This window comes from Odocoileus virginianus, chromosome 11, assembly GCF_023699985.2.
Source record: "Odocoileus virginianus isolate 20LAN1187 ecotype Illinois chromosome 11, Ovbor_1.2, whole genome shotgun sequence".
Lineage (NCBI taxonomy): Eukaryota > Metazoa > Chordata > Mammalia > Artiodactyla > Cervidae > Odocoileus > Odocoileus virginianus.
This window is the reverse complement of record NC_069684.1, coordinates 52,544,132-52,558,191: the sequence shown is the minus strand read 5'-3', so window position 1 is coordinate 52,558,191 and position 14,060 is coordinate 52,544,132. Positions and strand designations below refer to the sequence as shown.

At 37.2% G+C, this 14,060-nt stretch overlaps 1 protein-coding gene across 2 annotated transcripts in view; it reads right to left on the bottom strand.

Annotated features, from left to right (window-relative positions):
- The window catches only part of AIDA (axin interactor, dorsalization associated), a 49,957-nt gene that overhangs the window by 17,777 nt on the left and 18,120 nt on the right, over positions 1 to 14,060 (bottom strand). For both annotated transcript variants that reach the window (XM_020885909.2, XM_070474484.1), the window contains exons 4-6: positions 13,707 to 13,761; positions 7,719 to 7,782; positions 7,374 to 7,480 (exon numbers count right to left, since the gene is read on the bottom strand). In XM_020885909.2, coding sequence (XP_020741568.1) covers positions 7,374 to 7,480; positions 7,719 to 7,782; positions 13,707 to 13,761 — 226 coding nt within the window. The remainder of the gene's footprint in view (positions 1 to 7,373; positions 7,481 to 7,718; positions 7,783 to 13,706; positions 13,762 to 14,060) is intronic.

The window sequence follows — 14,060 nt, the reverse complement described above, 5'->3', positions numbered from 1 at the left end:
TTTACTTGCTTGACATTTTATGTCATATTGTACAGATGTTCCTACAGGCATTGGTTCTACAATGAGAGGTGAATTGGTCCTTATTTTGCCTTGGTGCTCTGGAAATTAAATATCACTAGCAAAAAGTAGATTAAATTTTTATTCACACTTACAGCAGAGTTCAATCAAGTGTTCAAAATGTAGACTGAGCAATATCATATACTTATGTGATAACACATTCAATCTTAGTTTTCTTTGCTTTAGATTTATCATACTTGTAACTAAATTCACATATCTAGTACTATTGACAGAGTCTCTGTCATCCAATTTTTTAAGTGCACATTTCTTTGTGCTGCTAAAGTATAATTTTAAAAAGGACATTAAAAAAAAATAAAAAGGACATTTATGATAATATTTTGCATTTAAGTAGCATTTTTTCTTTCGAGAAAAATGATTTAGTTATTTGAGGATAATCTTAAACACAATTTAAGGTAACAGTATTGATCAAACTGACCACAATATTTGGTAGATAGGTAGAAACACATTAAATGTGTCTTCAAATTCTGGCTATAGATAATCTTCACAACTGATATTGGATATAGATTAAAAAAAGTTATGGAGGGGCCACTTGTTTGTTTTGAAATGCCGAATTCAGTTTAGAGGTGGAAACTGTGGTAAAATATTAAAACACATACACAGTTTCTTTTAGCGAGTAATTTATTGTTTAACAGTTGAGGAACATAGGTTCCTTTAAGCTTTCAAGGAAAAGAGTTTGGGGTTTCCCTGGTGGCTCAGTGGATAGGAATCCGCCTGCCAATGCAGGGGATACAGGTTCAATCCCCGATCCATGAAGATCCCACATGCTGTGGAGCAACTAAGCCCGCGCACCACAGCTGCTGAGCCTGTGTCCTGCGGCCCAGGAGCCGCACTGCTGAGCCCAGGCGCCCAGAGCCTGTGCGCAACAGCAAGGGAAGCCGCCGCAATAAGCGGCCTGCACACTGCAACTAGAGAGAAGCCCTCACTCTGTGCAACTAGAGAACAGCCTACCATGCACAGCCACAAATATTTAATTAATTTACAAAAAAGCAAAAGAGTTTGAAAAATTGTAAGATGTTTGTTCATTTTTAAAACTGCTTTAAAATTGTGGGGGAAAAATCCTTAATGGCCATTATCATTTAAGTAATAAATTAAAATCATACCTGCTTGAAGTTGTTCACATACATTAAGAGTATATCAGTTGTCACTATACCTAATTTTGGGAAAAAAATTATTTAATAAACACAGATCTACAAAGTCTGGAAGGAGCCAGTGGGCGTGTGCTTCATGTTAGAAACGCTAGTTTAAAAAGGGCAATCCATCACTCCCTACAGGAAGCAAGGAAGAGTTCCTCACAGGTGTCTGAGTCAAAAGGTTGAACTGTAGAGTACTTTTAAGAAAGGCTAAGCTAGATGTTGCTGGGTGCTTTGAAGATGAGGGCTGTAAAATGTAACCTACTTAACAGACAACTCACATGAACTAGTCTCTGCAAGTTCAGTTCAGTCATTCAGTCGTGTCCGACTCTTTGCGACCCCATGAATCGCAGCACACCAGGCCTCCCTGTCCATCACCAACTCCCGGAGTTTACTCAAACTCATGTCCATCAAGTCAGTGATGCCACCCAGCCATCTCATCCTCTGTCATCCCCTTCTCCTCCTGCCCCCAATCCCTCCCAGCATCAGGGTCTTTTCCAATGAGTCAACTCTTCGCATGAGGTGGCCAAAGTATTGGAGTTTCAGCTTCAGCATCAGTCCTTCCAATGAACACCCAGGACTGATCTCCTTTAGGATGGACTGGTTGGACCTCCTTGCAGTCCAAGGGACTCTCAAGAGTCTTCTCCAACACCACAGTTCAAAAGCATCAATTTTTCAGTGCTCAGCTTTCTTCACAGTCCAACTCTCACATCCATACATGACCACTGGGGTCTCTGCAAAGCTCTAAAGAAAACCCTTTAACTTCAAGTGACAGGATTCTTGCATTTAAAAGAAAAAAAAAGAGCTGTAAAAGGAAATCTTGAAATGTTTCCCAACCTGCTTAAGCTTGAAAGTGAGAAAAAAATATTAATATCAGTAAGTCACAAATCTTATTAAAAACAAGCCTGGAGAACTAGAGAACAAAATCAAAGAGTATTTTCTTTCCCTTTACATATAAGTAAGGGCTTCTCAGGTGGTGCTGGTGGTAAAGAACCCACCTGGCAATGTAGGAGACAGAAGAGACATGGGTTCAATCCCTCGGTCAGGAAGATCCCCTGAAGGAAGGCATGGCAACAAACTCCAGTATTCTTGCCTGGAGACAAGACATTCCTCCCACAGACAGAGGAGCCTGGCGAGCTACAGTCCATGGGGCTGCACAGAGTCGGAAACGACTGAGTAGACTTAGCACACACATAAACAAATAAATGCCTGGGTGAGGAACGCTTTCTCTGATTCTTCTGCCCAGTTTGACAACTTGAGATTCTGGGAGAAGAAAAAGGAACTTAGTGAGCTCTGACCTAACCATACTCTTAAGATGACATTCACCACTGTGTCCCAAGGCATGTTCTGGATTTCTATGAAAGAAGGATGCCCTGATATTTACAAGAAAGCAATGAACACTTTGCTACAAATTTCAACTTCTTATACCTGTGAGCAAGAAAAACCTCATTTCAGCTAAAAATGAAATCCATGTTTGCTTCTCTCTTGAGTTCAACTCAGAATTGAGTATTTGTACAGCAAAAACCATGCACAGGTTTCACATTGAAGAGGTAAATTTCATTATTTTTAGCTTCAAAAATAAAAAAGTTTTATGCATGATTAAATCTAAGAGCTAAAGAAACTAACACATTCATGAAAATTTTGAAACTAAGTCTATATTTGAGTTTAATCATGTCATTCAGTAAGAAAGTGTTTTTTTTTTTTAATCTTCAAAATTTTGCCTTAGCCTGTTCATATTTCTTGGGCTTATGATTTTGATAGCTTTATATTCATACTGGCAAATTTTCAGGCCATATAAAACAGGTTGTACATTTACATCCTTGATTTAAAATCTACCAAACCTACCTTTCAAACCTAAAGGAAATCAGTCCTGAATATTCATTGGAAGGACTGATGCTGAAACTCCAATGTTTTGACCACCTGATGTGATGAACTGACTCATTTGAAAAGACCCTGATGCTGGGAAAGATTGAAGGCGGGAGGAGAAGGGGACGACAGAGGATGAAATGGTTGGATGGCATCACCGACTTGATGGACATGAGTTTGAGCAAGCTCTGGGAGTTGGTGATGGACAGGAAAGCCTGGCATGCTACAGTCTGTGGGGTCTCAAAGAGTCAGACATGGCTGAGTGAGTGAACTGAAGCCTACCTTTAGAAAAATTAAACCCTATTTTGGCTCAAGTCAATTATTTAACAAAAATTTATGTTTTCCACATGAGCTTTTAAAATTTTGAAAAGGAAAGAGATGAATATTTAAAAGAAAGATAATACCTACCCCCTACTCCCACCTACCCCAATTAAAGGCTGGTTAAAAAGTCACTTTCCATTTGAAATGGGAAAAAACTATTCTGGGTCACAACATCTACATACCATTCCTTATTCCCCTTTAGCCTCACAGCAGTGTTGGTTAACACAACTGTATACATTTATCAACAAGCATAAACCTGCACAGTAAAAAGAGTGAATTCTGTATATATAAATGGAATCTCATAAACTTGACTTTTTAAACAAGTCACAAGAAACTTATAATTCAATAAGTTATATAAAAACAAAGATAATAAATAAAAAGAAAAAAAATCACAACAATTTTTAGAACCATCTTGCCACCAAAATGCAGACACAGCCTGGGCATCACTGAAATCTTGGATTCTCTCAGTGTAACAAGGAAAAGAATATGTTTCCTGCTCTCCAGTTAAGTAAAATGTTAAATGCCATCTTGCTACTTCAATGAAAATTATTTTAAAAATTATTTTTTAATGACACTTATGGCTCAGATGATAAAGAATCTGCCTGCAATGTGGGAGACCCAGGTTCAATCCCTGGGCCAGGAAGATACCCTGGAGAAGGGAACTGCTACTCACTCCAGTATTCCTGCTTGGAGAATTCCATGGACAGAGGCTACAAGCCATAGGGTCACAAGGAGTCGGACACTACTGGGCAACTAACACATAGGGCCTGAACAATAATGATCCCAAACTAAATAGTTAATTAAACTACATACACTTTTTTAAAAAAGAAATTCAGAGACTGAAGGATTCAATAAGCTTTCTCTACCTCTAAAATGAATTATCACAATACTATATCAGAATACAAAAATCTATTAAGTTTAGGTTTAACCTTACATAACCTTCAACTCAGCAATCTGAAACCCATAAAAATCTTGATCTGTCTGTATAGCAAATATGTGGACAACCAAATTAGATAGAAACTTACAGTAGTGGAAGCTTCAGCAATTACAATACATGGGTTGAAAACAGAATGACAACTGTTTAGTTAAGTAAAACAGCAAGAAAATTTCTCTCACAATCTCAGCAATTCTGACATTTTCTACATATATAACAAAAGCAAGAAAAATACATCTCTCTTCATAAAGTAAGGTATATTAGGAATAATGCCCTTATACTGAAGACACATTATTAACAATAATAGCTACCATCTACAGTCATTTTCCCAGTAATCCTATAGTGTAGTATTGTTACCTCCATTGAAAGGTGATGATGATGAGAATAACCACCTCACTAATATTCAGTATATGACAGGGACTGGGCTAAAAGCTTTATATGCAGTACCTTATTTAATCTTCACAGGAACCTTATGAGGTAGGCATGATTATCAACTCATTTTATAAATAAAAGAGAAATTGAAGTTCAGACTGGTTTAAGAATAGGTGCAACTGGGACTTCTCTGGTGGTCTATTGTTTAAGGCTCCTCTGTCCCAATGCGGGGTGGGGGTAGGGGGGGGCAGGTTTGATCCCTGGTCAGGGAACTAGATTCCATATGCCACAACTAAGAGTTCACATGCCAAAACTAAGAGTTTGCATGCCACAGCTAAAGATCCTGCATGCTGCAACTAAGACCCGACACAGCCAAATAAATAAATAATAAAAATTTAAAAAAAAGAAACAGAATAGGTGCAACTGGTAATGTACTAAGGTTAGACTCAAGCCCAGTGTCTGTTGGTTCAACCTACCTTGCTTCAACCCCATAAAGCCTCCACTCCAAGGGGCATAATAAACACCGGAATATTACTATTATTATTACATTACTTTATTGCACTTTACCAATGTTGTATTTTTTACAAACTGAACATTTGTGGTAACCGTGTGTCAAGCAAGTCTACTGGTGCCATTTTTCTAACAGCGTATGTTCACCTCATGGCTCGGTGTCACATTTTGATAATTCTTGCAATATTTCAAACCTTTTCATTATTTTTATATTTGTTACAGTGACTAGTGACCTGTGATCTCTGATGTTACTATTGTTAATTGCAGATGTAGTGGAAATAACAAGAGAACTAGAAATAAGATGTGGACCCTGAAGATGTGACTGGATTGTTCCAATTTCTTAAAACTTTAACGGATGAGGAATTGCTTTGTATAGATGAACAAAGAAAGTGTTTTCTCAAGATGCAATCTACTCCTGGTAAGGATGCCATGAAGACTATTAAAATGACAACAAAAAATTTAGAATGTTATGCAGAGTTAGTGGATAAACAGTGGCAAGACTTGAGAACTGACTCCGATTTTGAAAGAAGTTCTACGATGGGTGAAATGCTATTACATAGCACTGCATGCTACAGAGAAACTGTGAAAGGAAGAGTCAACCTAGGTGGCAAACTTCACTGCTGTCTTAGTTTAAAAAGTTGCCACAGATGCTCCAACCTTCAGCAACCAGCACCCTGATGTCAGCAGCCATCAACAGACCCTCTAACAGCAAGAAGATTGTGACTAGCTGAAGGCTCAGATGATGGTTAGCATTTTTTAGCAACAAAGTGTTTTTTACAGCACAGGGAACTACAGTCAATATCTTGTAATAACCTATAATGGAAAATAATCTGAAAAATAATATATGTGCATCACCTTGCTGTGCACCTGAAATACTGTAAATCAACTATACTTCAACAAAAAATATAATGAAATACAAAAAAAAAATTTTAGACATAATGCTTATCACACACTTAGCAGACTACTGTACATGTAACTTTTACATGCACTGGGAAACCAAAAAATTCGTGTGACTCAACTTTCTTGCAATACTCACTTTATTGCCATCTGGAACTAAACCTGTTACCAAGGTCTGCCTGTACTTTTGTTACTAAGAAAGTTATTAGGATAACACATAAATTGTATCTAGCTGTATTTTAAAGCTTCTGGAGTCTATTCTAAAATACATCACAATATATCAGCATATTACACTAAAGTGAACTAATTGACCAGAAATGAAAACTGTGTGCTGTATAAGAACAGAACAGAGTAAAACAGTGATGGGAGAAATAAGAAACTTATCCAGCATGCCTGCTTAGGTTATTGACAGGCAGGGAAGATCAGCTGTAAACAAAAAGCTTCACCATTATTTGCTTTCTTTAAAACAGATGGGGAGACAAAGGCATTTGCTTAGTAGCCATTCTCCCTGGGTCCAGTTTTTAATGACCAAATTTGACAGTGAACCGAAAAAGAGTTAACACAGCAGGTTTGAGACAGTCACTCTTAGAAAGGCCTGACTACAAGGTCAGCCCCTGACTAGCATCTGAGAATCTGGATTTTGGGAGGGTTGCTACTACCCCTGATAAGAATGGTCACTATGCCTATATCCTTTTTATAAACAATATGGTTTATGCTGAATTATCTGCTTTCCTTCTGGGAGTCTGGAATTTTGGTCAGTGCTAGGCAGAAGGTGTCTATGTAACAGCTCTGGGCATAGTCTCTTATGTGCTTCTCACTTCCATAAGGGACATTTCACCTGTGTTGTTAGAATTTGCCACTAGAGGAATCAAGTGCAAGCTGTGTGATTCCACTGGAAGAGGACTCCTGGAAGCTTGCACCTGGTTTCCTGTGGACTTCACTCACACACATTTTCCCTTTGCTGGTTGTGTGCCTCTAATTCTTTTTCTGGGATAAAGCACAGCTGTGAGTACAGCAACATGCTGAGTGAGGCCCCCTAGCGAACTCGGAACCTGAGGGCGCTCTTTGGGATCCCAACACAGATAGTAAGATAATTCCAGGCTCTACTTATAAAACAGTTACTGCCCATAACATGACCATAAAATTTTGCCTAAAATGGACATGCACCCTGGAGAGGTTTTACTCCCACTAGCAAATACTAAAGTAAGTTCCCAAAACTTTGACTGTGAATTAAGCCATGGATATTTTTAACAACTGATACCTACCAGGAACTCTGGCAGGAAAGGAATCAGGAGACCCTGCTCCAGCACCACCCTCTTCTTCATCTTCTTCAAATTCCAAATTCTCTTCTTCACCAGGTGCTAAAATTCTTCTACATGCAAAAGGACAGAAAAAATAGTGAGCTACAAAACCAAATATACGAGAGAAGCCAAATAGCTACTCATTCCCCAGGTAAAATGTTGATATAAAAAATGCTGACATAAAATGTTAGTATGTTGGATTAATGATATCAATGATAGCAACATTGATATGATACATCCAGAAATATCTGAAAAATAGGTATAAAATGATAAAATAAGAAGACAAATACTGGTGCTAATTTATTTTACCTTAAAGGGACAGGCTGAACATCAAATGGGAATTCTTTATTATATGTAAGAATATTCTTTAGGACTAGAATAAAAAGAGAAAGACACATGAATTATGTCATGAATCAGAATAAAAAAATTTATTGTAAGTGACTGATTTTAGTCAGTTTTACCATGCCTATTAATATGTGTGTATACATGTGTGTGTGTGTGTGTGTTCAATTGCTCAATTGTGTCTGATTCTTTGTGACCCTATGGACCATAGCCCACCGGGCTCCTCTGTCCATGGGATTTGCCCCAGCAAGAACACTGGAGTGGGTTGAAGAGGATCTTCCAGACCCAGGGATCGAACCCGTGTCTCCTACACTGCAGGCAGATTCTTTACCGCTCAGCCACTGGGGTATTTATTAATACTTAAAAAATTCCCAATCTTATCATCCAAAGCCACAATGCACTTGTCCATTGAATATCTTAGCAAAATGAAAATATCCACACTCCAAGCACCAGTAATTTCAGAGTACTGTCAGAACTCCAAGGACGGTAACTTCCAGAGTCTCAGAGTGCGTATGGGAAATGAACTCCAAAACAGTTCTCTGCACAAAATCCTAGGTGAGACATGGGGCACCTGAGAAAGACAACTCCTCCTTGGAGTACTTTAATTAAAAGATTGGTGTCAAAGATGACCAATGAGAGGGATATGAGCCTATTTTATTCTGTCTTGATTAGTCTTCCCCTCAACTCCACAAAACTGGTAAAGTTTACAGTAGTGAGGTTATAATTCTCATAAACCTTTACCATAGTTTATTATACATATGTAATATATACATACATATATGTACATATATGCTTACATACAGGCTCTTGCATGCTCAGCTGCATCTGACTCTTTGAGACCCCATGGATATTTTAGCCTGCCAGGCTCCTCTGTTCATGCGATTTTCCAGGTAAGAAAACTGGAGTGGGTTGCCATTTTCTTCTTCATATATATGCATACACAAACACAAAGAGGGATTTATCCTCAAGAGAAGTCTTCAAACAATCTCCTATATTACAACCTCCTATATTATGGTTGTGGTCAGTGATTATATATCCAGGCAAGGAAACTTAAAAAGAGAGATGCTCTACAATTCTACCTACATTTGGAGAGGTGCTTCATATCTGTTCTTATGGATTGCCAGCATCTACCTGCAGTTATATGAAGGTAAAGTAATGGCATTAATTGTACGATCCAAAATGTTTCTGTGAGTTTATACTCAACTTATTCATTCTAGTTTTGGAGTCCTGCAGTTTGGAGCTGAAATAGGTATGGATGTTGTCATCCTCAAAAAGGAAATCCCTGAGTACAGGTTGCAATTACATGCCTTACTCCCACAGGAGTCAAATGTGTTTATCATACTTCTAATATATACACTCCTACTAAGCCCTTCAGAGAGAAATCTGAGACTTGTGTCTATATTTTCACTCATTCTCATTCTCTCTCTTCTTCCAACTCCTACCCTCCTTCTTCCTCTCTCTTTCTTCTTCTCAACAAATGTGCACTGAGTTCTAAGATACGGCAGTGATCAAGACAGAGGGTTCTCACCCTTATCCGGATCTTAGATCCTAGTCAGGAAAAGCAGACAATAACAAGCCACAAACTGAACACAATGATGTTAAGACTGTGACTGAAGGACCCAGAGGATGCGTGTGTCAGCGGAGTAGAAGGATTACTTCAGCTGAAGTGAACAGGGTAGGCTGCTTAAACCTGAATTATTAGAAGACGTTTGAGCCATGAATGACCTGGATGAGAAGAAATGTCCACAAGCAGCTCTGGGCAAGGGCTCGCCAAATATTAGAAAACAAGCCAGAGCAACAACAAAGGCTCTGCAGGAGGAGTTTTTTCAAGGAACGGAAAGGACCACAAAGCTGAAGTCTGAGAAGCAAAGGACAAGCGGCAGAAGATCTGAATCAGGTCTTAGCCCTCCCATGATGTTAATGACTTGAGCATTCACGTAACTCTACTGTGAATCTCGGCTTCCCCAGTTCCAAAATCATATTCTACCTTTCTTCACAGACTGTTGAGAGAATTAAATTAAACAACATAATATATGACATTTCATAGGAACACTTAAAGTACCGTTCAAGTAAAAGTCTACATTATTATATGGTAATTTATTCTCTCCATAGTTATTCCTATCTGGCTGACTAGAATCCTATTATTTTAGATCTCATTAAGAAGGACTATTTTTCAAATTTTAAGAATATCACCTCTAAACTTGGTGCTTGATTATTTATTGTGAGTAAGCTATTCATTCAAGTCAAATATCAAATAATCACTGTGCTAGATGCTGAGAATGGGAAATGGGTGACAAGATTATGCATATTTATATCCACAATGACCACATTTTAATAGCAAAAAGGAAAAAGTCAACCCTTAAAATATAAACAAAAGATCAAACAGCTGAAAATCATATTACTTACTAAGAATATCCTGAATTTGTATTATAATAGATGAATTAAACAGTATTTTCTTTTCTTAGGTATTAAAGTTTTGAAAAGGAAATGTCTGTTTTGGCATAATAGCCTCTTCTTTATTTTGTATTTACAAGTATAGAGTGTATCAGATATTTAACTTGTATGAATAATTTTGAAAGAAAAACAACAGCACCTTTCTCACTTTCTGTAATTGTAGGATGGGTTTCCATTTTCACCAACTGGGGAATAACAGGGATTCTAATGTCCTTTTAAAATAAGATTCTACATAAACTTAACATAGGATTTTTCTTCTAATATGAATCTTGATATTTTTGGAGGTTGTAGAGAAGAGGAGAAGCTAGTTTATAATTTCATGGAAGGGGTGATCATGAGTGTGGAGTCCACCACAACTGGGGACTAACTGGTTCATTCAGTAGAAATAATGCATACAGGCCCACTGAATGTTGACTTGATGGTATACTCTCTACTGGCGAGAACTCAGCACTCCCAGCCTACTCTCATGGAGCATGGCCTGCCACCCTCTTGAATCTGACATTAAAAATCACACCCCCCCCCCCCCAAAATGTATTTCTTTTTTTTTTTTTCCTTGTAGCTAATTTTCATTTTTGTGGTAGGAAAAATGAGCAAGTGCTTCCCATTTGAAAGTTTATTTTAAATTATGGGAAACAATTCCCTGTAGACATTTAACTCTATTCAATTTAAAAATTTGCCAAGTTCATACTACAGGCCAAGCATTGACTGAGGCTCTGTGGGGAAAATACAAAGGTTATTCACAATATTCTTGAGAGAAGAAATAAATATTAGTGAGAATAGTACAGGGCAGACTATGATAGTGGCTATAAAAAGTGCTCCTATAAAGAACATGAGACAGAGTCTAATTACTGCTAAGGAGAGAAGAGGACACTTTCAGGGCAAGGTGGGATTTCTTTGAGGCCTTGAAAGTTTAATTAATGGAAGGGAATTTTAGAGTTTATGGGGTGGTAATAGGAGGATATGTTTGAGTAAGAAGTAGTATATTACTAAGGATTAACATAAGAAAATTAAATAACTATTACTTTCAGGATCTTAGCTTTAGTATGAATTTCAGATAGGATTACAAAGAGATTTTAAAAATCTTGAAGGAAAACTACATTAGCAAAATAAACCAACTAAGACCAACAAGTTGAAAGATACAGTCATTTGTTAATTTTCCCTTCCTTACATTATTAGAAGAGGCAGAGGCCAGGTTGACTAAGAACACTTAATCTGAAATATAGTCAAATATCAATTTATTGAAAATGTTTAATTCTGATAAAATAATTAACTCAAAACAAGCACCTAGATTTTATAAATTCAAACTTAATTACAGGGCATAGCCTACTGAGATACAACACACACATTTAAGTTTAAGAGGCAAGAAGCAAATTAAAACCATCTAGAAATACAGTAAGTACCAGGAAGGGAGAAGTCCAAATGAGAAGCTTTATATAAAATCAAAATATAATTAAAAACAAATCCAAATTATACTCTTTCCTCTCTATTCCCACCCCAAGTCGTAAAAACAAACAAATCAGAAAACAAATGTAGATTTCAGTTCCATCTTCCACAAATACATGGGTCAATCATCTCTCAGGAGTTTGACCTGAAGAATCATGATATCAAGGACTGATGTCAATACTGCATGATTACAAGTATTAATAACAGAGTGTAATGGTAGAAATGTAAGCTCTGAGATCACTTTGAACTCAACTCAGTTCTAGCATTTACAAGCTGTAAAATCATGGGCAAGTGTCAGCAAAATGTGGTTGAGACTATTTATCTGAGTGTTCGGCACATTCCTGCTACTCTAAAAAATGGTGATCATTATTACCAACAAGAGAGTCTATGAGGCAAGAGGAGGAAAAATCAAGTGTGTCCATGGAAAGAGATAATAAACATCTGATTATAAGTGTTTACAGTCTTTACAGTGAACCTATATATTTTTTTCCCATTTATTTTTTTATTAGTTGGAGGCTAATTACTTTACAATATTGTAGTGGTTTTTGTCATACATTGACATGAATCAGCCATGGATTTACATGTATTCCCCATCCCGATCCCCCCTCCCACCTCCCTCTCCACCCGATCCCTCTGGGTCTTCCCAGTGCACCAGGCCCGAGCACTTGTCTCATGCATCCAACCTACATATTTTTAAGTTTTATTTGGAAACAAATAAAAACGAGATGGAAAACAGTTACTGAATGAGGACCCCAAATCCTAATTATTCTTATCATTTAAAATTGAACATATCTAATTTTCTTCAGAAACATAATATAACTCAGACATCCTCAATGCAGCTGAAATCTTTTTTTAAAAGAACCCGCCTGCCAATGCAGGAGACACAAGAGATGTGGGTTCGATCCCTGCGTTGGGAAGATTCACTGGAGGAGGAAATGACAACCCACTCCACTATTCTTGCCTGGAAAATTCCATGGACAGAGGAGCCTGGTGGGCTACAGTCCATGGGGGTCACAAAAGAGTCGGACATGACTGAGGGACTGAGCACAAATGTGTTTTTCTTAAAATAATCTGATGTACAGGCACTTACAAGGGACCAATTATTGTATGATTCCATTTATATGAAATGTTCAGAATAGGCAAATTTACAGAGACAAAAAGTAGATCAGTGGCTGCCTCCGGCTGGGAATCAAGGAAGGCTAGAGGGAAAGGAGTGAGTGCTACTGGATACAGGGCTTCTTTATGGGGTGATAAAAATGTCCTAAAATTGACTGTGGTGATATTCAGTACTTGTGCCCTTGCCTATATTTCAAACATTTCCTCTAAGAGAACATTCATTTGAACCAGCAAAAAAGATTCATCTAGCACATCCTAACCACCAAAATATCTGAAGGAATTGTTTACTTAAAAAAAAAACATTTAGGAAGGAAAATGGGGACAATAAGGAAATATTTTATAGAGCAGTTCAAACAGCGGGACTGCAGTTTTCAGTGACATTCATTACAAATAGGCATCAATGACTATAACTTTATACTTTCCAGTAGAATCTACTGTAAATGTTTACTAAAGTAATTTAATTGTAGTCCTATTAAACTGAATAAAACAAAGGCTAAAACAGATAGGTGAGGTACAACATAGAGTCAAATAATTTTTCACATTCTGTAATGAAGGTGAGAGGGCTTCCCAGGTAGCAGGGGTAATGAATCCACCTGCCAATGCAGGAGATGCAGGTTTGATCCCTCGGTTGGGAAGGTACCCTAGAATAGGAAATGGCAACCCACTCCAGTATTCTTGTGTGGAAAACTCCATGGACAGGGGAATCTAGTAGGTTACAGTCCGTGGGATTGCAAAGAGTTGGACACAGCTGAGCACACAAGATGAACCAGACAATAATTACTAAAAATACTATAGGAATTACAAAAGCATGAAAAATTACATAGGATTAAATAAAAACAGAAAAGACTCAAATTAGCATCTCTGCTAGATAATCTTAATATCCATAATAGTGTAAACATTTTTCTAAAGCAGTATCAGTAAAAAATATGAAATAAAGCTTACTTGGTTCTAGCTTCTTCAGATCTTCCAGTTTAAATTCTTCCTGGGACTGTGTGGACTGAATTTAAAATATGCAAATTACATATTTTTAATACAAAGACTTCACTGCACCCTATGTCTTTTATTATGACTGACAAAATATTCAAAAAGTAGCCAAAATAAAAGAATCCATTTCTTGCTTTCAAGGTTAAAAAAGAAAAATTAAAAATTCCAAATTAGTTTTTGTTTTTTTGGAACATTCTGACTAAAAATATTGAAGAAAAAAACTGAAGCCATATCTTTTATTTTTATAGTTTATATAACTTGAACTAATAGATCTTTTAATAGGAGTTTAATCCATGAATTCTTACTGTTAAA